Source organism: Mobula hypostoma, chromosome 31 (genome assembly GCF_963921235.1).
Source record: "Mobula hypostoma chromosome 31, sMobHyp1.1, whole genome shotgun sequence".
Classification (NCBI taxonomy): domain Eukaryota; kingdom Metazoa; phylum Chordata; class Chondrichthyes; order Myliobatiformes; family Myliobatidae; genus Mobula; species Mobula hypostoma.
The window spans coordinates 5,075,196-5,101,698 of NC_086127.1; the positions used below are offsets into that span (position 1 = coordinate 5,075,196).

At 44.8% G+C, this 26,503-nt stretch overlaps 1 protein-coding gene across 1 annotated transcript in view; it reads left to right on the forward strand.

Moving 5' to 3' along the window:
• Nucleotides 1-7,966: 7,966 nt before the first annotated feature.
• The window catches only part of LOC134339922 (oncoprotein-induced transcript 3 protein-like), a 49,525-nt gene continuing 30,988 nt past the window's right edge, over nucleotides 7,967-26,503 (forward strand). Inside the window, exons 1-3 of the mRNA XM_063036710.1 lie at nucleotides 7,967-8,019; nucleotides 19,313-19,466; nucleotides 20,301-20,350. Coding sequence (XP_062892780.1) covers nucleotides 20,302-20,350 — 49 coding nt within the window. The 5' untranslated portion in view covers nucleotides 7,967-8,019; nucleotides 19,313-19,466; nucleotide 20,301. The remainder of the gene's footprint in view (nucleotides 8,020-19,312; nucleotides 19,467-20,300; nucleotides 20,351-26,503) is intronic.

Consider the following 26,503-nt stretch of genomic DNA (forward strand, 5'->3'; position numbering starts at 1 on the left):
ATCTGCAGCTTAATGTGAAAAAGACTAAGGAGCTGGTGGTAGACCTGAGGAGAGCTAAGGTACTGGTGACCCATGTTTCCATCCAGGGGGTCAGTGTGGACATGGTGGAGGATTACAAATACCTGGGGATATGAATTGACAATAAACTGGATTGGTCTAAGAACACTGAGGCTGTCTACAAGAAGGGTCAGAGCCGTCTCTATCTCCTGAGGAGTCTGAGGTCCTTTAACATCTGCCGGACAATACTGAGGATGATCTACGAGTCTGTGAATGCCAGTGCTATCATGTTTGCTGTTGTGTGCTGGGGCAGCAGGCTGAGGGTAGCAGACACCAACAGAATCAACAAACTCATTCGTAAGGCCAGTGATGTTGTGGGGATGGAACTGGACTCTGACGGTGGTGTCTGAAAAGAGGATGCTGTCCAAGTTGCATGCCATCTTGGACAATGTCTCCCATCCACTACATAATGTACTGGGTGGGCACAGGAGTACATTCAGCCAGAGACTCATCCCACCGAGATGTAGCACAGAGCATCATAGGAAGTCATTCCTGCCTGTGGCCATCAAACTTTACAACTCCTCCCTTGGAGGGTCAGACACCCTGTGCCGATAGGCTGGTCCTGGACTTATTTCAAATTTACTGGCATAATTTACATATTACTATTTAACTATTTATGGTTCTATTCCTATTGATTATTTATGGTGCAACTGTAACAAAAACCGATTTCCCCCGGGGTCAATAAAGTATGACTATGACTATGAATGTGGGGCTGGGGAATGGCTTTCATATGTTCCTGTTAGGTTAGTATAAAGCAGGTCCAGTGTATTTTCACCTCTGGTCCCAAAACCAACATGTTGGTGGAATTTAGGCAGATAACAGGCCCAGATTGCAATCAGTGGGTTAGGGTGACGTTGATCTTTAAATTAAATAATAGGTTCAACATTTCAACAGTTTGGAAGAGTGAGGATGAAGTAAAAGGGAAGGAGAGGGCAGGAGAGGTGACAAAAGTCTCCAGGAAGGGATATCAATTTAACTTCTGGTAACATGGGGGTAAAATTGAAAAGGGTGGTGAACACAGCACTGAAAGTGTTATCTTTTAATGCTCAGGTATAACGTCGTGGGCATCACTGAGTTGTGGTTGAAAGAAAATCATAGTTGGGAATTTAACATGCAAGGATACGCATTGTATCAAATGGACAGGAGGGTGAGCAGGAGGTTGGGGTGGTAATTGAATTCTCAGAGAGAGTTGGCATACGATTGAGAAAATGTAACATCCTTGTGGGTAAAATTGAGAAACTACAAGGGTAAAAGGACCCTGATGAGAGTTGTATCACACTGACACAGTGGTGTCAAGAAAACAACCTCTCCCTCAATATCGCAAAAAACGAAGGAGCTGGTTGTGGACTACAGGGGGAATGGAGACAGGCTAGCCCCTATTGACATCAATGGATCTGGGGTTCAGAGGGTGACAACTTTAAATTCCTTGGCATAAACATCACCGAGGATCTCACATGGTCTGTACATACCAGCTGTGTGGTGAAAAAGGCACAACAGCACCTCTTTCACCTCAGAGCACTGAAGAAGTTTGGTCTGGGCCTCCAAACCCAAAGAACTTTCTACAGGGGCACAATTGAGAGCATCCTGAGTGGCTACATCACTGCCTGGTATGGGAGAGAGTGGAGCAGACAGCCCAGTGCATCTGTAGATGTGATCTTCCCACTATTCAGGAAATTTACAAAGACAGATCTGTAATAAGGGCCTGAAGGATCATTGGGGACCCGAGTCACACCAACCACAAACTGTTCCAGCTGCTACCATCCGGGAAACGGTACCACAGCATAAAAGCCAGGACCAAAAGACACTGGGACACCAGGCCATCAGACTGCTCAGTTCATGCTGACATAACTGTATTTCTACGTTATATTGACTATATTGTTGCACAATATTTATTATAAACTACTATAAATTGCACATTTAGAGATGTAATGTAAAGATTTTTACTCATGTAAAAGTGTGAGGATGTAACAAAAAAATTCAATTCAATTTGTACAGGCCTAGCAACAGTAACAAACGAAGATGTGGACAACAAATTACACCAGGAGGTAGAAAGGGAATTTAAAAAGGGCAATGTAATGATAGCCATGTGGGATTTCAATCTGCAGGTAGATTGGGAAAATCATGTTGGTGCTTGATCCCGAAAGAAGGAATTTGTAGAATGCCTGTGAGACGGGTTTTTAAAGCAGTTCATGTTTGAGCACACCAGGGAAAAGACAAGTCTGGATTTGGTGTTGTGTAATGACGCAGTGATCATGATATGATGGAATTCACCCTGCAGTTTGAGAGGGAGAAGCTAAAATCAGATGTATCTGTATTACAGTGGAGTAAAGGGAAATACAGAGACAGGAGCTGGAGTTTCTGGGATTAATTTGGAAGGTACAGGATAGATAAATATAAAGATGAATAAATATTGTAAAGGGAGGATGAGGCAACTGTGGCTGTAAAAGGAAGTCAAAGACAGCATAAAATCAAAAGAGAGGAGAACAATAAAGCAATAATTAGTGGGAAGCTGGAGGATTTTAAAAACTTAGTGAAGGCAATCAAAAAGCAATAACAGGAAAAGATGAAATATGAAGGTTAATTAGCCAGTAATATGAAAGAAGAAAGCAAAAGCTTTTTCAGGTATGCAAAAAGTAAAATAGAGACGAGTGGAAAATGATGCTGGAGAGGTCATAATGCAGAATTAAGAAAGGAGGACAAACTTAATATGTATTTTGTATTTGTCTTCACTGTGAAAGACACCATCAGTATGCCAGAAATTCGAGTGTCAGTGGGTAGCAGTGAGTGTAGTTGCTATTGCGAAGGAGAAGGTGCTTGGGTAGCTGAAAGGTCTGAAAGTAGATAAGTCAGTTGGACGAGATGGACTACACCCCAGGGTCCTGAAAGAGGTACCTGAAATGATTGCGGAGGCATTCATGGTGATCTTTCAAATCACTAGATTCTGGGATGGTTTTGGAGGAATGGAAAATTGTAATTGTCACTCCACTCTTTATGAAGGGTGGGAGGCAAACAACAGGAAATGATAGGTAACAAAAAACACACAGATTGTGAACAAAGGACTGTTCATTTCACTCACGCAGGTATCACGTGTTGGAAGCCACAGATGCAAATTCACCCACCGACAGAACTGAGATGAGTTCCTGGAATAGGGTGGTGAGTTGATACAGGGAGAGTGAGACAGAAAGGTGTTGCGGGGGGAGTGAGAGAGGGTCAGAGAGATGCCATGTAGTTTGTGGGGCTGAATATTCAGTTTCTCTGTAAAACTTTCCAAATTATTCACTCTTGCTTCTGTGGCCATTACAGTTCCAATAGGAACATCCCTCTGGTTAATTCTGACTTGTTCTGTTCTCCTGTTCGCCACTGGATGCAAACAGACGGAGAACTGAAGGGTTTTCACATCGTAGACTCTGGTCACATTTGGTGAAAGTTGAGGAGATTTGGTTTGTCAACTAAAACACTCAAACTTCCATAAATGTACCATGGAGAGCATTCTGACTCAGCAACTGGTATTGGGATGGAAATGGGTCACCACACAAGATCAAACTATGTTGCAGAAACTGATAAAATTAGTCAGCTCCAAAATGGGTTTTAGTCTCCGTAGTATCCAAGACATTTTCATGGAGCAGTGCCTTAGGAAGGCAGCGTCCATCATTGTGGATCCTCACCACCCAGGACGTGTCCTCTTCTCATTGTTACTGTTGGGAAGGAGATACAGAAGCCTGAAGACACTCACTCAGTGATTCAGGAACACCTGCTTCCCCGAAATGATAATGATTCCTAAACGGACAGTGAACCCGTGAACAGTAACTCACTACATTTTAATCTCTGTATTTTTTGCATTACTGATTTTACCTTAATCATTTAATAGACATCTATATAATTACTGTCAGTTTTTTTTCACATATATCTATTTATCCTGTATTTCATTGTACCGCTGCTGTAAAGTTAACAAATTTCACAACATCTGCCAGTGATATTAAACCTGATTCTGATTCTGAAGTTCACAGGTCAAAACTGGAAGCATTGGCACAATGTGAGGTGTTGTGGGGAATGGGGAGAGTGAGAAAGTGAAGGGCAGTAGAGTTGAAAGGAGAGAGAGGGTCACAGAGTAGAACAACACAGAAACAGACCCTTTGGCCCACGGGTATGTGCTGAATATCAAACACCATTGACACCGATCCTATGCTGATCCCATGTCATTGTCTCCACATTCCCCCAGAGGCAGTTTTCTGTGGCCATTTAATCTACTGATCAGTGTGTGGAACAAAACCAGGACTCTGTGCTCTGGAGTTACTTCCTGAGCCCCCTGCATCTCATTATGCAAGAAGACAACACACCAGGAGCAGAAAATGTCCCTCAGCCTTTTAAGGTTGATTTGTTCCAGTCCCACGCTAGTACACAAGAATGGAGAAGACGGTTAAAAGTGGTGGATACAGCCCAGTCCATCACAGGAAAAGCTCTCCCCACCATTGAGCACATCTACAAGGAGTGTTGACACAAGAAACCAGCATCCATCATCAGTGACCCCCACCATCCAGACCGTGCTCTCTTCTCACTGCTTCCATTGGGCAGGAGGTACAGGAGCCTTGGGTCTCACACCACCAGGTTCAGGAACTATTATTACACTTCAACCATCAGGCTGCTGGTCCAGTGAGGATAACTTCACTCACCTCAGTACTAAACTGATTCCACAACCTATGGACTCACTTTCAAGGAATCTACATTTCATGTTCTCAGTATTATTTATTTATGTATCTATCTGTCTCTCTACAGTGCCTTGAAAAAGTAATCAGCCCCCAACACCTTGTTCACATAAATGAAGAATTTTGATCAATTTAACTGAGAATTTTTATTTGTGAATCCCATGCTCCTTTTTTTCAGAGCATAGCCGAAAAAACGGGGAAAATCGTAAAGCATGGAAAAATAACAATTCTAAAACTGAAATGTCTGCAGATCAAAAGTATTCATTCCCCTTTGCCCTGTAGCTAGTTGAACCATCTCCCACACCTGGTAATATTGACAATATAGGATGTCTTTATTTGCTTTGCGGGCAAGGATATGTCTTTTTTAAGCCAAGGCTTCTTCCTTGTCGCTCTTCCATAAGTACCCTTTATATGGAAGGCTTTAGAGATTGTGGAACCATGGGTAACCCTAGGGCTATGGGTAACCCTGGGAATTTCTAAGGTAGGGACATGTTCGGCACAACTTTGTGGGTCGAAGGGCCTGTAGGTTTTGTAGGTTTTCTATGTTTCTATGAACTTCACCTCCGGTTGCAGCCACTGAGTTCTGCAGCTCACTCAGAGTGACAGGGTGGCTTGCAGTTTAAGGTGCAACAGCTTACCTGTGGCTCATAAAGTGAGACATACAACTAAATACTTTATTAATAACACTTTTTCTGTTGAATATTGTGGTAAATGATCACCGTAAATAATGAAGAAGCGAGCAAAGGCGAGGCTGACTCGAGAGTCGAGCTGTGTGAGTGCGAGACAGATTTGGAGAGAAGTCTAGTTATACTTGAGGAGAAATAGAGCGAGGTCGAGGCGTGCTGAGTGGAGTAAAGTCAGAGCGGAGGAATTTCGGAGCCTGTCCACCAAAACTAAGAGTGAGGTCTGATCAATCTGAGTGTGTGGCCTATTGGAAATGTAAAGTACCTGCCGTATCAGTGAGTAGAGGTGTTCCACAGGGATCTGTGTTGGTACCAAGTCTTTTTACATTTTATGTCATTGATTTGAATGATGGAATTAATGGCTTTGTTGCAAAGTTTGTAGGCGATGTGAAGATAGATGGAGGGGCAGGTAGTTTTGAAGAGGTGGAAAGGCTGCAGAAGGACTCAGGTTAAGAGAATGCGTAAAGAAATGGCAGATGGAATATTGTGTCGGGAAATAATGGTCATGCACTTTGGTAGAAGAAAGTAAAGGACTGACTATTTTCTAAATGCAGAGGAAATTCAAAATCTGAAGTTCAAAGGGATTTGGGAGTCATTGTGCTGGATTCCATAGAAGTTAATTTGCAGGTTGAGTCTGTGATGAAGAAGGCAAATGCAATGTTGGCTTTCATTTCAAGAGAATTAGAATATAAAAACAAGGATGTAATGTTGAGACTTTATAAAGCACTAGTGAGGCCTCCATTGGAGTATTGTGAGCAGTTTTGGGCCCCTTATTTTAGAAAGGATGTGCTGAGACTGGAGAGGATTCAAAGGGGGTTGAAGAAAATGATTCCAGGATTAAATGACTCAACATGTGAAGAACGTTTGATGTCACTGGGGTTGTATTCACTGGAGTTCCGAAGAATGAATGGTGACCTCATTGAAACCTATTGAATGGTGAAAGGCCATGATAGAATGGATATGGAGAGGATGTTTCCTCTGGTGGGAGAGTCTAAGACCAGAGGAGACAGCCTCAGAATAAGGGAATCATATTCCTTTTTGAATGGATATGAGGAGGAATTTCTTCAGCCAGAGAGTAGCGAATCTGTGGAATTCTTTGGCCACAGGCAGCTGTGGAGGCCAAATCTTTGTGTATATTTCCGGCAGAGATTGATAAGATTCTTGATTTGTGAAGGGATACGGGGAGAAGGCAGGAGACTGGGGCTGAAAGGAAAATTGGATCAGCCATGATGAAATGGCAGAGTAGACTCGATGGGCAAACTGTCTCATTCTGCTCCTGTATCTTATGGTATCGATGTGACAGGTTCTGGATCACAGTGTGGGTCACGACCCGGAGATTGGACGATTTAAACACCGGGTCAGATGGTTTGAAAAGACAGGGTATTGAGACCGGAGATTGGACGATTTAAACACTGGGTCAGATGGTTTGAAAAGACAGGGTATTGGGACCGGAGATTGGATGATTTAAACACTGGGCAGATGGTTTGAAAAGACAGGGTATTGGGACCGGAGATTGGATGATTTAAACACTGGGCCAGATGGTTTGAAAAGACAGGGTATTGGGACCGGAGACTGGATGATTTAAACACCGGGCCAGATGGTTTGAAAAGACAGGGTATTGGGACCGGAGACTGGATGATTTAAACACTGGGTCAGATGGTTTGAAAAGACAGGGTATTGGGATCGGAGATTGGACGATTTAAACACCGGGCCAGATGGTTTGAAAAGACAGGGTATTGGGATCGGAGATTGGATGATTTAAACACTGGGTCAGATGGTTTGAAAAGACAGGGTATTGGGACTGGAGATTCAATGATTTAAACACCGGGTCAGATGGTTTGAAAAGACGGGGTATTGGGACCGGAGGTGAGGTTTGGCTGATTCTGTTTGCTGCTCCACAACATTGTTCTGCTCTCTGCTGCATTGAGACTGAGGCTGTGGGCCGGCTCCGGCTGATCTGAGCTTTGTGTCTGTGAGCCCCGTCGTGTGATGGACTGAGACTGAGGCTGTGGGGCTGATCTGGGCTTCGTATCCATGGACTCACTTTCATTCTGAATGCTGTTCCTTGCTTTTATTGTTCATACGAATTGTGTTTTTTCCCCTCTCTCTGCCTTGAGTGTTAGTTTGTCTTTTCGTTCTGTGTTCTTGTGAGTTTCTTGTTCTGTGGCTGCCTGTACGGAGACAAACCTGAAGCTGTATAATTTATAGATACTTTGATAGTAAATGTACTTTGAACTTTGGTATTGTTGGCTTGACAGGAGCCTCCCTTACAAGTGCCATTCTTCTCCAGTGACTAAGTTCTGAGGGGCGGCCGGACTTGTGCAGTGTAGCTGTGGTTTCATGATGGACTGCCCTGAGCTCCAAGGTAAGTTCAGTGCCTTTGGGATGGTCTTGCACCCTTCCCCTGATTTGTGCTTCTCTATCGTCATTTACCTGACTTTTGTCTTCATTTTGGTTTGGTCTGTTGAAAATCTACCAGATATTTGGACCTTACAGAGAGATGAGTATTTATCCTTAAGAATTCATTGAAAACAGATGATCCTGCAATTTTCTACATCAACAGGCATTGGCTCTGGGTAAGCTTCCGTTAAGGTTCCATTTTTGTTTTCCTTTACTGTACCTGGTGTTGTAAATGGCTGTTGTGTGTTCTTCATGCTGGATGTTGCAGTCCTGGGAGACCCACAGTCTCCCAGGGAACTACATCTGCGTGAAGTGCATGTGGCTGCAACTCCTTGAAGACCGTGTTAGGGATCTGGAGCAGCGGCTGGATGGCCTTCAGCTTGTATGAGAGAGTGAGGAGATAATCGATCAGAATTACAGGGACGTAGTCACCCTGAAGTTGCAAGAGGTGAGTAGCTGGGTGACTGTCAGGAGGTATGGAAATGTGAATAGACAGTTAGCATAGAGCACCCCTGTGGCCATTTCCCTCAATGATAAGTATACCATTTTGGATACTGTTGTGGGGGATGACCTCCCAGGGGAATGTCACAGAGACTGGGTTACTGGCATTGAGCATGGGTCCGTGGTGCAGGAGGGGAAGGGGGAGGAGAGGGGAGTGGTAGTGATCAGGGGCTCAATAGTCAGGGGAGCAGACAGGAGGTTCTGTGGACGTGAATGGGTTACCAGAATGGTATGTTGCCTCCCAGATGTCAGGAATGTCTCGAATTGTGTCCACAACATTTTGGAGAGGGATGGAGAGCAGCCAGATGTCTTCGTACATATTGGTACCAATGACATAGGAAGCAAAAGCAAAGAGGTCCTGGAGAGACAACTTACAGAGCTGCAGAGGGTTATGAATTTAGTCGGCTCCATCTTGGGCACGAGCCAACAATGTACCCAGGACATTTTCAAGGAGCGATATCTCAGAAAGGCAGCGTCCATTATTAAGGACCTCCAGCACTCAAGGCATGTCATTTTCTCACTGTTACCAACAGGTAGGAGGTACAGAAGCCTGAAGGCACACATTCAGTGATTCAGGAACAGCTTCTTCCCCTCTGCCAAACGATTCCTAAATGGACATTGAACCCATGGACACTACCTCACTTTTTATAATATATAATATTTCTGTTTTTTACACAATTTTTAGGCCAGGTCATTGGGTGTATTTAAGGCAGAGCTTGATAGGTTCTTGATTGGACATGGCATCAAATGTTATGGGGAGAGGTCTGGGGAGTGGGGCTGAGGTGGGGAAAAAAGGATCAGCCATGACTGACTGGCCAAATACCCTAATTCTGCTCCGATGTCTTATAGTGTAAAATGCTGGAGAAACTGAGTAGTTTAGACAATATCTATGGAAAGGAATAAAGTGTTCACATTTTGGGCTGAGACCCTTCTTCAGGACTGGCAAAGATAGTTTAGGAGAATCTCTTTCTGGAACCCCTACATCTGTACAGTGGAGAGCAGTCAAAAGGAAACGGGTTACATCTGAACCAGAGGGGACCAATATCCCAGTGGGCAGGTTTGCTAGAGCTGTTGTGGAGGGTTTAATCTAATTTGGCAGGAGAATGGAAATGGGAGTGATGGGGCTGAGGATGGGGCAGCTGGTATAAAAGTAGATACAGTGTGTAGTGAGACGGTGAGGAAGGATAGACAAGTAGATACAGTGTGTAGTGAGATGGTGAGGAAGGACAGACAAGTAGATACAGTGTGTAGTGAGACGGTGAGGAAGGATAGACAAGAAGATACAGTGTGTAGTGAGACGGTGAGGAAGGACAGACAAGTAGATACAGTGTGTAGTGAGATGGTGAGGAAGGACAGACAAGTAGATACAGTGTGTAGTGAGACGGTGAGGAAGGATAGACAAGAAGATACAGTGTGTAGTGAGACGGTGAGGAAGGACAGACAAGTAGATACAGTGTGTAGTGAGACGGTGAGGAAGGACAGACAAGTAGATACAGTGTGTAGTGAGATGGTGAGGAAGGACAGACAAAACAAGTCAAGTCCAGTTTATTGTCATTTAGCTATGTACATGTATACTGTCAAACAAGACCAAGTTTCTCCAGACCAGAGCGTAAAACGCAGTAGTACAAATAACACACAATACCTCAGGAAAGTAAGAATAAAATCCTCAAATGAATTGCACATAAATAATCAAAATTCATAAATTAAATTTTATGGGAGGAAGTGTAAGGGCATGTGTAGCACTTGCTCCACTTACAAGGATAAGTGCCAGGAGGGATATCAGTGGGGAGGGATGGGGGGGATGAATGGACAAGGGAGTCGCGTAGGGAGCGATCCCTGCTGAAAGCAGAGAGAGGTGGGGAGGGAAAGATGTGCTTAGTGGTGGGATCCCGTTGGAGGTGGTGGAAGTTACGGAGAATAATATGTTGGACCCGGAGGCTGGTGGGGTGGTTATTATTCTCCGTAACTTCCGCCACGGGAACGGGATCCAACCACGAAGCACATCTTTCCCTCTACCCGCCCCCCCCCCCATCCTTCCCCACTGATCTCCTTCCTGGCACTTATCCTTGTAAGCGGAACAAGTGCTACACATGCCCTTACACTTCCTCCCTTACCACCATTCAGGGCCCCAGACAGTCCTTCCAGGTGAGGCGACACTTCACCTGTGAGTTGGCTGGGGTGATATACTACGTCCGGTGCTCCCGATGTGGCCTCCTATATATTGGCGAGACCCGACGCAGACTGGGAGACCGCTTTGTTGAACATCTACGCTCTGTCCGCCAGAGAAAGCAGGATCTCCCAGTGGCCACACATTTTAATTCCACATCCCATTCCCATTCTGACATGTCTATCCACGGCCTCCTCTACTGTAAAGATGAAGCCACACTCAATTTGAAGGAACAACACCTTATATTCTGTCTGGGTAGCCACCAACCTGACGGCATGAACATTGACTTCTCTAACTTCCACTAATGCCCCACCTCCCCCTCGTACCCCATCCGTTATTTATTTTTATACACACATCCTTTCTCTCACTCTCCTTTTTCTCCCTCTGTCCCTCTGACTATACCCCTTGCCCATCCTCTGGGTCCACCCCCCCCTTTGTCTTTCTCCCTGGACCTCCTGTCCCATGATCCTCTCATATCCCTTTTGCTAATCACCTGTCCAGCTCTTGGCTCCATCCCTCCCCGTCCTGTCTTCTCCTATCATTTTGGATCTCCCCCTCCCCCTCCCACTTTCAAATCTCTTACTAACTCTTCCTTCAGTTAGTCCTGATGAAGGGTCTCGGCCTGAAACGTCGACTGTACCTCTTCATAGAGATGCTGCCTGGCCTGCTGCGTTCACCAGCAACTTTGATGTGTGTTGCTTGATCAGTATGCTGGAATTAGCATAACAGACAAGTGATCTGAGAGCCCAATGTGGGGCAGGGGAACAGCTTTATATGCTCCTGGTGTGTTAGTATGAGCCAGGTCAAGTGTATTTTTACCTCTGATACCAAACCCAACATGGTGATGGAATGTAGGCAGATGACCAGTCAAAATTCCGTCAGTGAGATTGGGTGAAGTTTGTCTTTAAATTAAATGTTAGGTTCAAAGTTTCAACATTGGAAGAGTGAGGATAAAGTAAAAAGGAAGGAGAGGGCAGGAGAGGTTACAAAAGTCTCCAGAATAAATAAAAAGACAAAAAGCATAGAAAGGGTTTTAAAATTAACTGATGGTGACATGGGGTTAAAACTGAATACAGTACTGAAAGTGTTATCTTTGAATGCTCACACTGAACGAATAATGCAGACATTGGCAGGTGTGATATCACAGGCATCACTAAAGGCTGTTTTATACTTCTGCGTCAATTTGACGCCATAGGTACGGCGTAGCTGCGAACCCTTCGCAGAGCCTACGCGGATCCCTACGCCGTAGCCTTATGCGCGCCTCTCCCAAAATGTAACGACGTGTCACGGCAACGCAGACCGCAACAGCTGTGATTGGTCCGCTTGGTAGCTTTTCCCCCTACGCTGCAATAGCTTCCCATTGGGTGACTGAAGGGCAGGGAAGGAACTCTGGCTGCAATGCTTTCCATAAAGCTTCACAGACCTCCGAAATTATGGAGGACACATTTCGCTTTTATGAAAAAAGACGCTCGCTTCTTGTTTACCCCGAGAAATACTACCATGTCCATGAAGCCTTGCACGGGCAGGTGTGTGTGCATGCGTGTCGTGCGCAAATTGCAAAGCGATGCAGACACACCAACGCACAAGTATAAATGCTCACAACGCGCATAGGCCACTTGTGTAGGTTATGTCGTCGAGTATAAATCAGCCTTCAGACATGGTTGAACACAGATCAGTTGAGAGCTTATCTTGCAAGGATACATTTTGTATCGAATGGACAGGAGGAGAAGCAGAGGGAGTGGGGTGGGAATTGAATTCTGAGAGAAGGAGTTGGCATTGGATTAGGAAAATGTAGAATCCTTGTGGGTAAAGGTAAGAAACTACAAGGGTGTAAAGACCCTGATGGGAGTTATATACAGTCCTTGGAACAGTGACTAGGATGTGGGCTACAAATTACACCAGGAGATAGAAAAGGCGTGTAGAAAGGGCAATGTAATGAAAGCCATGGGAGCTTCAATTTGCAGGTAGATTGGGAAAATCAGGTTGGTGTTGGATCCCAAAAGAAGGAATTTGTAGAATGCCTTTGAGATGGCTTTTTAAAGCAGCTTGTGGTTGAGCTCACCAGGAAAAAGAGAATTCGGGATTAAGTGTTGTGTAGTGAGGCAGTTATCATAACGTGATAGAATTCACCCTGCAGTTTGAGAGGGAGAAGCTAAAATCAGATGTATCCGTATTACAGTGGAGTGAAGGGAACTACAGAGGCATGAGAGAGGAACTGGCCAAAGCTGATTGGAAGGGGACATTAGCAGGGATGTTGGCAAAGCAGCAATGGCTGGGGTTTCTGGGAGTAATTCGGAAGGTGCAGGATAGATAAATACCAAAGATGAAGAAATGTAGAGGGAGGATGAAGCAAATATGACTGAAAAGGAAAGTCAAAGACAGGATGAAATCAAAAGAGAGGGCATACAATAAAGCAATAATTAGTGGGAAGCTGGGTGATTTTAAAAACCAAGTGAAGGCATTAAAAAAAACAAGAAAGAGAAAAGATGAAATCTCAAGGTTAATTCAGCAACAATATAAAAGAAGAAACCAAAAGCTTTTTCAGACATATGAAGAGTAAAATAGAAGCAAGAGTGGAAAATTGACGCCGGAGATGTCTTAAAAAGGAATAAAGACGGGTGGACAAACTTAACAAGTATTTTATGTTTGTCATCACTGTGAAAGGCACAATCAGTGTTACAGAAATTTGACTGTTGGTGCAGAAGTGAGTGTGGTTGCCATTACTAAGGAGAAGGTGATTGTGTAGCTGATAGGTCTGAAAGTAGATAAGTCACCTAGACCAGATGTACTACCCCCCAGAGTTCTGAAAGGTAGCTGAAATTATTGTGGAGACATTAGTAGTGATCTTTCAACAAACTAGATTCTGGACTGGTTTTGGAGGAATGGAAAATTGTAAATGAAGGCAAACAACAGGAAATGATTGGTAACAGAAAAACACACAGATTGTGAACAAAGGACTGTTCATTTCACGTGTATCACGTGTTGAAAGCCACAGATGCAAATTCACACACCGACAGAACTGAGAGTTGTTCCTGGAATAGGGTGGTGAGTTGATACAGGGAGAGTGAGACAGAAAGGTGGGGGGGGGGGGTGGTGAGAGAGGGTCAGAGAGATGCCAGGTAGTTTGTGGGGCTGAATATTCACTTTCTCTGTAAAACATTACAAATTATTCACTCTTGCTTCTATGGCCATTACAGTTCCAATAGGAGCATCCCTCTGGTTAATTCTGCCCTGTTCTGTTCTCCTGTTTGCCACCAGATACAAACAGACTGAGGACAGAGGGGTTTTCACATCACAGACACTGGTCACATTTGGTGAAAGGTCACAGGTCAAAAGCAATGCATTGAGGTGTTAGAGGGGAGGGGGATTGGGAGAGCGAGAAGGTGAAAGACAGTAGAGCTGAGAGAGAAAGGGAGAGAGAGTCACAGAGTCCCACATCACAGAAACAGGCCTTTTGGCTCACTGGGTACACGCTGACCATCAAACACCGTTGACACTGATCCTACGCTAATCTCACGTTATTGGCTACACATTCCCCGGAGGGCAGTTTTCTGTGGCCATTTAATCTACTGGTCAGTGAAACCAAGACACCTTGCTCTAGAGTTCCCTCCTGAGGCCCCTCCATCTCATTATACAAGAAGACAACACACTAGGAGCAGGAGATGTCCCCGGCCCCTCAAGCCCGGGTCACCACTCACTCGTTGATCTGTCCCAGTCCCACACCAGTGCACAAGAATGGAGAAGCCTATTAAAAATGGTGGATACAGCCCAGTCCCCAGGAAAAGCTCTCTCCACCATTGAGCATATCTACAAGGAGCGTTGACACAAGAAACCAGCATCCATCTTCAGTGACCCCCACCATCCAGACCGTGCTCTCTTCTCACTGCTTCCATTGGGCAGGAGGTACAGGAGCCTTGGGTCTCACACCACCAGGTTCAGGGATTATTATTACACTTCAACCATCAGGCTGCTGGTCCAGTGAGGATAACTTCACTCACCTCAATCCTAATCTGATTTCGCCACCTGTGGACTCACTTTCAAGGACTCTGCATCTCATGTTCTTGGTATTATTTATTTATCTATCTGTCTGTCCTTCTACAGTGCCTTGAAAAAGTATTCAGCCCCCAACACCCTGTTCACATAAATGAGTATTGCCGCTGTATTGCCAGGGATTTTGATCAATTTAACTGAGAATTTTTATTTGTGAATCACATGTTTTTTTCCACAGTGGAGCCGAAAAATACAGGGAAAATTGTAAAGCATTCAAAAATGGAAATATCAGCAGTTCAAATGTATTCGTACCCCCCTTTGTTCTGTACTGAAGAGGCCAGGCTGACTCGAGGGTCAAGATGTGCGGGTGCGAGACAGATTCGGAGAGAGGTTGAGTCATGTTCAAGTGGAAGTAGTCGGAGTGAGGTCGAGGCAGAGTCGGGACGTGCGGAGTGGAGGAATTTCAGATCGGCAGGCCCAGCATAAACACATCTCAAAGAAGAAGTGTTCTAACTGGAGGGTGAGGCTGACAAGGGAAGTCGAAGATCGCATAAAAGCAAAAGAGAGGGCATGTATCGTAAAAGTTAGTGTGAGGCTAAAGGATTGGGAAGCCGATGAAAACCAACAGAAGGCAACTTAAAAAGCAATAAGGAGAGAAATGTGAAATACGAAGGTAAGCTATCCAATAAAAGTGAATACAGAAGTTTTTTTTCAGATATATAAAGGGTAAAAGAGACGGGAGAGTGGATATTGGACCAGTGGAAAACTGTTGAAGAGGTTGTAATGGGGGACAACGAAATAGTGGATGAATTCACAAGTATTTTGTGTCAGTCTTCACTGTGGAAGACAGTATTTCAGAAACTCACGAGTGTCAGTGTGCAGAGTGAGTGTGGGTGCCTCAAATGCCAGTCATAAATTTACCGATTCCACAACTATTGTTGGCAGCAGTTCAGATGGTGATGAGGAGGTGTACAGGAGTGGGATCGATCAACTGGTTGTGTGGTGTCAAAACAACAACCTTGCACTTAATGTCAGTAAGACCAGGGAATTGACTGTGGACTTCAGCAAGGGGAAGTCGAGGGAACACACATCAGTCTTCAATGAGGGGTCAGCAGTGGAAAGGGTGAGCAGTTTCAAGTACCTGGGCGTCAACATCTCTGAAGATCGATCCTGGGCCCAACATTAATGGAATTACAAAGAAGGCACGGCAGTGGCTGTATTTAAGAGTTTGAGGAGACTTGGTTTGTCACCAAAGACTCTCAAATTTCTACAGATGTACCGCAGAGACCATTCAAACTAGTTGTATCACTGTCCAGTATGGAGAGGATACTGTACAGGGTCAGAAAAAGCTACAGAAAGTTGCAAACTCAGACAGCTCCATCAGGGACACTAACCTCCCCAACATCGAGGATTAATTGAACAGGAAATCCTCCAAAAGGCAGCATCCAATCCAGTATGAAGGATCCATCACCCAGGACAAGCCCTCTGCCTGACAAACCTATAACGATTTTTTGAGGAAATTACCAGTAGGCTAGACAAGGGAGATGCAGTGGATGTTGTATATTTGGATTTTCAGAAGGCCTTTGACAAGGTGCCACACATGATGCTACTTAACAAGGTAAGAGCCCATGGAATTACGGGAAAGTTACGTACGTGAATAGAGCGTTGGCTGATTGGCAGGAAACAGAGAGTGGGAATAAAGGGATCCTATTCTGGTTGGCTGCCGGTTACCAGTGGTGTTCCACAGGGGTCAGTGTTGGGGCCGCTTCTTTTTACATTGTACATCAGTGAGTTGGATTATGGAATAGATGGCTTTGTGGCTAAGTTTGCTGACGATACGAAGATAGGTGGAGGAACGGAGAGTCTGCAGAGAGACTTGGATAGATTGGAAGAATGGGCAAAGAAGTGGCAAATGAAATACAATGTTGGAAAGTGTATGGTTATGCACTTTGGCAGAAGAAATAAACGGGCAGACTATTATTTCAATGGGGAGAGAATTCAAAGTTCTGAGATGCAATGGGACTTGGGAGTCCTCGTACAGGATACCCTTAAGGTTAACCTCCAGGTTGAGTCGGTTGTGAAGAAGGCGAATGCAATGTTGGCATTCATTTCTAGAGGAATAGAGTATAGGAGCAGGGATGTGATGTTGAGGCTCTATAAGGCGCTGGTGAGACCTCACTTGGAGTACTGTGGGCAGTTTCAGTCTCCTTATTTAAGAAAGGATGTGCTGACATTGGAGAGGGTACAGAGAAGATTCACTAGAATGATTCCGGGACTGAGAGGGTTAACATTTGAGGAACGTTTGTCTGCTCTTGGACTGTATCCCTTGGAGTTTAGAAGAATGAGGGGAGACCTCATAGAAACATTTCGAATGTTGAAAGGCATGGACAGAGTGGATGTGGCAAAGTTGTTTCCCATGATGGGGGAGTCTAGTACGAGAGGGCATGACTTAAGGATTGAAGGGCGCCCTTTCGGAACAGAAATGCGAAGATATTTTTTTAGTCAGAGGGTGATGAATCTATGGAATTTGTTGCCACGGGCAGCAGTGGAGGCCAAGTCATTGGGTGTATTTAAGGCAGAGATTGATAGGTATCTGAGTAGCCAGGGCATCAAAGGTTATGGTGAGAAGGCAGGGGAGTGGGACTAAATGGGAGAATGGATCAGCTCATGATAAAATGGCAGAGCAGACTCGATGGGCCGAATGGCTGACTTCTGCTCCTTTGTCTTATGGTCTCATCTCATTGTTTCCATCAAGGAGGAAGGTGCTGGAGCTCGAAACCTCAGACTAACTGTATTAGGAACAGTTTCTTTCCCACCACCCACCACCATCAGATTTATGAATGGACAATGAACCCATGTACACTCACTATTTTCTTGTTCATTTTTTGCTCTTTTTCTACTTCTAATCAAATTCTATATATATTAAGTTAAATATCATATATGAATATGTTAAATATATAAATCTCTTATTGTAATTTACAGTATAGTTTTTTATTTTTATTGCACTGTACTGCTACCACAAAACAAGAAATTTCACGACAAATACCAGTGATATTAAACCTGATTCTGATTCTGCTATTACTAAAGAGAAGTGGCTTGGGAAGCTGAAAGGTCTGAACCAGATGGACTTGCATCCCAGGGTTCTGTAAGAGGTAGCTGAAGGGATTATGGAGGCTTTAGTTGTGAACTTTCAACAATACTGAATTCCAGAATGATTCTGGAGGACTGGAAAATTGCAAATGTCACTCCACTCTTGAAAAGGAAGGGTGGCAGGAGACAATAAACTATGGGCCAGTTAGTCTGACTTCAGTGGTTTGTTGGTTGTTGGAGTCCATTATTAATGATGAGGTTTTGGGGAACTTGAAGGCACATGAAAAATTAGACTGTAGTCTGCACGGTTTCCTTAGGGGAAATCTTGCATGAGAAAGCTCTGAAATTATTTGAGAAAATGACAGGCAGGAGAGAGAAAAGAGAGTCAGTGGATGTTGTTAACCTGGATTTTCAGAAGGCCTTTGACAAGGTGATGCACACGAGTTTGCTAAACAAGAGCCCAGGGAAGATACCAGCGTGGCTGACTGGAGGAGGCAATGAGTGGGAATAAACGGGGCCTTTACTGGTTGGCTGCTGGTGAGTTGTGGTATTATACAGGGTTTGGTGTTGGGACCACTTCTTTTCACATGAAACATCAGTGATTTTAATGACAGAATTGAGAGCTTTGTGCAATGTTTGAGGATGATACAAAGTTAAGTGGAGGGGCAGGTAGTGCTGAGGAAACAGGATGTCTGCAGAAAGACAAATTAGGAGAATGGGCAAAGAAGTGGCAGATGGAATACAGTGTAGGGAAGTGTATGGACATAGACTTTGTTAGAAAGAATAAAGGTGTAGACTATTTTCTAAGTGGGGAGAAAACTCAGAAATCAGAGTCAGAGAAGAGTCTCAGAACACCACAACACAGAAACAGGACCTTCTGTCCATCTAGTCCATGCTGCACTATTAACCTGCCTCATACAATCGACCTCCACCCAGACCAGAGCCCTCTGTACCCCTCCCACCCTCGTACAATCCACATTTCTCTTGAATGTTGAAATCGAACGTGCATACACCTCTTCTGCTGGCAGCTAGTTCCACGCTCTCGCCTCTCTGTCAGTGAAGAAGATCCCTCTCGTGTTCCCCTGAAACAGTTCGAGCTCTGTTTACATTGACCCTCTCCATAATATTGTATTGTGAGAGGTATGGATAGGGTAAATAAACCTCTGTCACATCTCCCTCATTCTCCTACACTCTGGGGAATAAAGTCATCACCTGTTCAACCTTTCCTGTATCTCAGGTCCTCAAGTCCTGGGAACATTCTTGTAAATTTTCTCTAGTTCTAGTCTCCCCCAGCTTGTACTTACACTGTCTATACCCCTCATCATTGTGTTTACCTTCATTCCCCAGAGAGTAGGAGAATGAGCAGAGAATAGATAACGTCATAACCTGTTCAACCTTCCCTGTAACCAACCTGACCGGGGTTTATCCTGTGTCCACTCCCCCTCTAATGCCTGCTGTCCATTACAGATGATCTACACCTCCCACTTCACAATACTGACCCATTGTAAACCTGGCTACAGTAATCCTGTGACTATTTCCTCTCTAGCACCCGTGTCCATTCCTGTCCCTCTGCTCAATACTGACCCATCACTGAAGCTGTGGTTGTTAGAGGAAGCTCACTGACTGGGAACAATAGGCTCTTCATTGCAGAGACTCAGGATAGATGTTGTTCTTTGTTGGCTTTGCATACTTTTTCAAAGCATATATCAACTGTTCCGCAGCCCAGCTCTGGTTTCATTGCTTCGAGAAGCCAGTGCGGAAAGTAGTCGTTGACCTGTCGCTGAGTCTGACACCACTCACAGCAGAGAGTGAGGAGGTTGTAGGTGGTCCCATCTCCCTCCAGTTCACACAGCAACACCTCATCGGGAGTCACACGTGAGTAGACATCCCCAAAACTGATCCAATCTGGAAATATGTCGTGTGTGTGTGTGTGTGTGTGTGTGTGTGTGTGTGTGTGTGTGTGTGTGTTGCAGAGAGAGAGGGAGTGTGTAAATAAATGAAGGTAGATGGAGTGTGTGTGTGTGTGTGTGTGTGTGTGTGTTGTAGAGAGAGAGGGAGTGTGTAAATAAATGAAGGTAGATGGAGTGTGTGTGTGTGTGTTGTAGAGAGAGAGGGAGTGTGTAAATAAATGAAGGTAGATGGAGTGTGTGTGTGTGTGTGTGTGTTGTAGAGAGAGAGGGAGTGTGTAAATAAATGAAGGTAGATGGAGTGTGTGTGTGTGTGTGTGTGTGTGTGTGTTGTAGAGAGAGAGGGAGTGTGTAAATAAATGAAGGTAGATGGAGCTCTTCTGTCTCATCCATCTGTGAGGTTTCAGGAAGAGATTTCTCACTTTGTCTGGAGTCTCAGTCATGGAGATCTCACTGTATGTGTGATCCCAGTGAGGGGGAGAGGGAGAGATCACCTCCTTCCATGGGTACTCTGGGGTATCTTGTCTCTGTGGGTTCTCACCGAGGGAGGTTTCACCTCTGTCTTTGGGGTTTCAGTAAGGGAGAGAGTGAGGTCTCACTGAGGGAGATCTCATCTGTGTCCGTGAGGTCTCACTGAGGGAGATCTCATCTGTGCCCGTGGGGTTTCAGTGAGAGAGTGATGTATCTATCCCACTATAGACGGATATCCCTTTCGATCCTCAGTTCCCATTCCCATTTACACCTTGTCCTCAGCCCCAGTGTGTCATTTCTCACTGAGTAAATTCCAGTCTTTCATTTCCAGAATGTCACCGGCTGAACTGAGGGTTGTGCTGCTGATCCTGGGTTTTCTGGGTGAGTAATGTCTTGTAGGGACAAACTGCGTGCTGTGTACAGTAAGAGGAAGTGGATGTTATTTATTGTTTCTGTAGATGAGCAGAGACAGCCTGTATTTAATGGGGTAAAAGTACTGAAGGGACCTGGGGAACATTATGAATCCAATTTGACACTGGGACACACGGTATTAGAGCTGGTGATTGGAAACGTCCAGATACCTGGTTTGGTAAAACAACAGTAGGGAGTGGAGGGAGATGGGGAGGCAGAGAGGTTTCAGCAGAGAATTTCAGGCTTGAAGACTGAGGAGAAGGCACGGCTGGAAATGCAGTGATGACACTCCGAGAAGCTGGGACTGGAGGGAGTGTTAAGAGGCTGGAGGGGATTATACTGGGAGGAAGTGGTGAGGCTATGTTGGGATGTGAAAGCAAAGTTGGGTTGTATGTTACTTAACCAGATTAGTGATCACAGGGATGGTGGGTGAAGGGGTTTGGGACAATTTCAGGCAGAGCCAGCAGAGTGTGTGGAGAGCAGAGGGCAGGAGTGGGAGGTGACTGAAGGTGTGAATGAGAGACGGACTGGGTCAGGGGTGGAGCTGGGTGACGTTACAGAGGCGAGCATCACGGTGGGGCAGAGGTGTCTTTTAAATGTCATTATCGTACCTGTCTCAATGACTTCCAGTGGCAGCTCGTTCTGCATACGTACCACCCTCTGTGGGTTTCCTCTGGGTGATCCGGTTTCCTCCCACAGTCCAAAGATGTACTGGTTAGTCAGTTAATTGGTCTTTATAAATTGCCCTGTGAATAGCAACACACAAAATGCTGGAGGAACCCAGCAGGCCAGGCAACATGTATGCAAAAGAGTAAACAGTCACTGTTTCGGGCCAAGACCCTTCATCAGGACTGGAAAGCGAGAGGAAAAATCCAACTCTTTTTTTTCCCCAGTCCTTTCTTTCCAGTCGTGATGAAGGGTCTTGGCCCGAAACAGTGACTGTTTACTCTTTTGCATACATGTTGCCTGGCCTGCTGGGTTCCTCCAGCATTTTGTGTGTGTTGATCTTGAAATCAGTGTTACTGTGTCCCCTCAGTGACCACTTTATCAGGTGCAGAGTGTAATTGGCAAATTAGATATTTGTATTAATGAACAAGTGTGTGGGTGTACCTAGCAAAGTGGCCACTGTGTGTATCCCCAATGACATGACCTCCACAGTCGTCTGTGGTAATGAATTTCACTGATTCACCACCCTCTGGCTAAAGAAATTCCTGCTTATCTCTGTTCTAAAGGGACATTGTTTTATTCCGAGACTGTGCCCTCTGGTCTGAGACTGCTCCACTATCGGACACGTCTCTGCATCCACTCTCTCCAGGGCTTTCAATATTTGGTAGGGCATGAGAGGAAACTCATAGATAGGCACATGGATGGGAGAAGAATGGAGGGCTGTGCAGGAGGAGAGGGTTTGATTGATCAGAATCAGGTCTGATATCACTGGTATATGTCAATTTGTGTTTGATGTCATGTAATTTGTTGTTTAGTGGCAGTACACCACAATACAAGATAATTACTGTATATTACAGTAAGAAATATATTTAAATAAAAATCACTAAGTTGTGCAAAGAGAGAAAAAAAGGTTTTTAAGGTGGTGTAAATGGGTTCACTGTCCATTCAGAGATCTGATGGCAGAGAGGAAGAAGCTGTTCCTGAAGCATTGAGTGTTTTTTCCGGCTCCTGTACCACCTCCCTGACAGTAGCAAGGAGAAAAAGACATGTCCTGGGTGATGGGGGTCTTTAATGATGGATGCTGCCGTTTTGAGGCATTACTTGTAAAGGTGTCCTCGATTCTGGGGAAGCTTTGCCCATGATGGGTCACACAACCAAGCAGGATAACTGTAAATAGTGCTACACTCATTGATAACATATTTACAAATGTTACTGATGGGAAAATAACAGGAGGTTTACTCATAAATGATGTTAGCAATCACCTGCCTGTTTTTGTATCTTTTGAGAGCTGCATCATGATTAATAATGAAATTAAAACTAGTAGGTTAATTCGACATATAACAGAAGGTACCATTAAATCTCTTGAGGAGTTAGACAAGATTGGAATGCAGTCTATGTCGATGATGTAGATGAAGCCTATGAAGCATTTGTTTCTGTAATAAATAATTTGTATGATAAACATTGCCCACTAGTTAAAAAAGTTGACAAAGAGAAGTATATTGATAAGCCTTGGTTAACAAATGGAATACAAAATGCTTGTGAAAAGAAAAATGTATTATATAAGAAATTCTTAAAACATAGAACAAAGGAAGCTGAAATTAAATACTAGATATATAAAAATAAGTTAACAAGTATTATGAGATCTAGTAAAAGGGGTTATTTTAGTAAATTATTTGAGAAATAATATTAAAAATACTTGGGGAGTTTTAAATAAAATTACTAATAAAGATAAAAGAAAAACAATTTACCCATATTACTTTAATTCAAACAATTATATGGTAATAAAGGATACTAATTTGGTTGCAGATAGGTTTAGTGATTTCTTTGTTAATGTGGGGATTAAATTAGTTAAATCAGTTACTGAACCCAGCAGTAAAGATGGAGTAAACAGTAATATTACCAATATAAACACTTACACTAAGTTTATTAGAGCAACTGAGGAAAAAGAAATAATTGATATAGTATATAAATCAAAGAGCAAGAAATTAACAGATTGGAATGGATATGATAAGTATTTAATTAAAAACATCATTGACTGTGTTGTGAAACCACTGACTCATATTTGTAATCAGTCTTTGATTGCTGGAAAATTTCCCAATTAAATGAAAATAGCCAAGGTCATTCCAATATACAAAGCTGGAGATAAACATGTATTTTCAAACTATAGAGATTGTATCCACTGTAGACCTGTTGTGGTGAATGGCAAATTGCAGTGGGTCCAGGTCCTTGCTTAGGCTGGAATTGATTCTGACCATGACTAACCTCTCAAGGTACTTCATCACAGTAGATGTGAGTGCAACTGGACGGTCGTCCGTCAAATTTCAAAGAAAAGTTTTCATCAAAGTACATGGAGTGCCTTGTAAAAATATTCAGCCCCCTACCCTTTGATCACATACATGAATGTTACAACCAGGGATTTTGATCAATTTAACTGAGAATTTTTATTTGTGAATCACATGCTGCTTTTTCCACAGTAGAGCCCAAACAACAGGGAAAGTTATGAAACATGATAAACTTAAAATTCTCAAACTGAAATGTCACCAGTTCAAAAGCATTCATCCCCCTTTGCTCAGAGCTCAGTTGAACCACCTCTCACAGCTGTTACAGCCAGTAGTCTTTTTAGATAAATCTCTATTAACTGTGCACAACGTGACGGAGCAAGGTTTGCCCATGCCTCCTTGCAAATTTTCTCAAGCTGTGCCAGGTTAGTTGGGAGAGCTGGTGGACAGCAATCAGAGTGTTTGATCGGGTTAAGGTCAGGACTCTGACTGGGCCACTCAAGGACATCAATTTTCTTCATTTGAAGCCACTCCATGGTTACTCTGGCACTGTGATTTGCATTGTTGTCCTGCTGAAAGATGAACTTCCTCCCCGGTTTAACATTTCTCGCAGAGGCTCACAAGTTTTTATCCAGGATCTCTCTGTATTTAGCAGCATTCATCTTCCCATCAATCCTGAGCAGATTTCTGGTCTCTTCTGCTGAAAATCATCTTCATAGCATGATGGGGATACCATAATTTCCAGTACTGGTTGGGCTACCTGATGCACAATATTAAATTTTCGCTTCACTTACAGCTTTGTGCTGAGGCCAAAAAGTTCCACTTTAGTCACATCGGAGCACAAGACCTCCTTCCACACTATTACAGTTTCTTCTGTGTGACTCTTTGCAGTCTTTACAGGCAAGCGTAAGCTTTTTTAGCCACGGCTGCTGCTTTGCCATTCTTCCATAAATACTTGTTTTGTGCAAGGCTTTAAAGATTGTGGAGCCATGAAATTCATCTCCAGTTGCAGCCACTGACTCCTGCAGCTCACTCAGAGTGACTGTCGTTGTCACAGAAGCCTCTCTTACAAGTGCCAATCTTCTCCAATGATTAAGTTTAGAGGGATCACCTGACCTAGGTGGTGTGGCTGTGGTTTTGTATTTTTTCCAGTGTTTCACGATGGACTACACTGAGTTCTGAGGTGTGTTCAGTGCCTTTGAGATGGTCCTGTACCCTTCCCCAGATTTGTGCTTCAATATTATCACTTCCCTGACTTGTCTTGAATGCTCTTTAGTCTTCATTTTGGTTTGGTCTGTTGAAAATCTACCATACTGTTGGCCCTTACCAGGAGAAGGGGTATTTATTGAAACAATACTCCAATTTTCTACATCAGCAAATTGGGTGAGTTGGTCAGGGAATATACAGTATTGCACCTGAGGAAAGTTAGCGTAGTAATTGCAAAGGGGATGAATACTTTTTCAGCCTCACAATTTTGGTCTTTAATTTTCAGCAAATTGTTGACCAGATTTGGAACTTTCTTTTGATTTGACATGGTGCACAATGTTTTATAGATTGGCTCAAAATATCCTACTTGGATAAATTTAGAAATTGAGAGAGTAATATATGAAAATAGTTGTGGGGACTGAATGTTTTTTCAAAGCACTGTGTATGACACCAAGAGGAGAGGCAGATGGGGGGAGACCCGGGGTGGAGGGTAGTAGGGAGAGACCGTAGAGGGGGAGTTAGCAAGTGACCAAGGGAGATGGGGGTAGGGATGGTCTGAAGGGAGACCGAGGTAGGGAGAGACCAAGGGGAGAGGGAGGTAATGAGACACAGAGGGGAAAGGGAGGTAGGGAGAGACCAAGGCAGAGGGTGGTAGGGAGAGACGAGGGGAGAAGGAGGTAGACAGAGACCAAGGGGTAATGGAGTTTGGCAGAGCGAGGGGCAAATGAGCTGGGGAGAGACCGAGGGGAGAGTAAGGTAAGGAGGTACAGAAGAGCGAATGAGGTAGGGAGAGAATGAGGGGTGAATGAGGTGGGGAGAAACCTAGTAGAGAGGGAGTTACAGTGAGACCGAGGGTGAGCGAGATGGGAAGAAACTGAAGGAACAGGGAGCAGGAAAAACTGAGGGGAGAGGGGAGATAGTGAGAGTCCGAGGGGAGAGGCAGTTAGTGAGAGTTCCAGGGGAGAGGCAGTTAGTGAGAGTCCGAGGGGAGAGGGAGTTAGTGAGAGTCCGAGGGGAGAGGGAGTTAGTGAGAGTCCGAGGGGAGAGGGAGTTAGTGAGAGTCCGAGGGGAGAGAGAGTTAGTGAGAGTGAGGGGAGAGGGAGTCAGTGAGAGTCCGAGGGGAGAGGGAGTTAGTGAGAGTGAGGGGAGAGGGAGTCAGTGAGAGTGAGGGGAGAGGAGTCAATGAGAGTCCGAGGGGAGAGGGAGTCAGTGAGAGTGAAGGGAGAGGGAGTCAGTGAAAGTGAGGGGAGAGGGAATCAGTGAGAGTCCAAGGGGAGAGGGAGTCGGTGAGAGTCCGAGGGGAGAGGGAGATAGTGAGAGTGAGGGGAGAGGGATTTAGTGAGAGTCGGAGGGGAGAGGGAGTTAGTGAGTGTGAGGGGAGAGGGAGTTAGTGAGAGTGAGGAGAGAGGGAGCCATTGAGAGTGAGGGGAGTCCGTGAGAGTCCGAGGGGCGAGGGAGGCGGTGAGAGTCCGAGGGGAGAGGGAGTTAGTGAGAGTGAGGGGAGAGGGAGTTAGTGAGTGTCCAGGGGAGAGGGAGTTAGTGAGAGTGAGGGGAGAGAGAGTTAGTGAGAGTGAGGGACGAGGGAGTTACTGAGTGAACGAGGGGCGAGGGAGGCGGTGAGAGTCCGAGGGGCGAGGGATGCGGTGAGAGTCCGAGGGGCGAGGGAGTCAGTGAGAGTGAGGGGAGAGGGAGTTAGTGAGAGTGAAGGACGAGGGAGTTACTGAGTGTCCGAGCGGCGAGGGAATCGGTGAGAGTCTGAGGGGAGAGGGAGTCAGTGAGAGTCCGAGGGGAGAGGGAGTCGGTGAGAGTCCGAGGGGAGAGGGAGTCGGTGAGAGTCCGAGGGGAGAGGGAGTCAGTGAGAGTGAGGGGAGAGGGAGTTAGTGAGAGTGAGGGGAGAGGGAGTTAGTGAGTGTCCAGGGGAGAGGAAGTTGGTGAGAGTGAGGGGAGAGAGAGTTAGTGAGAGTGAGGGACG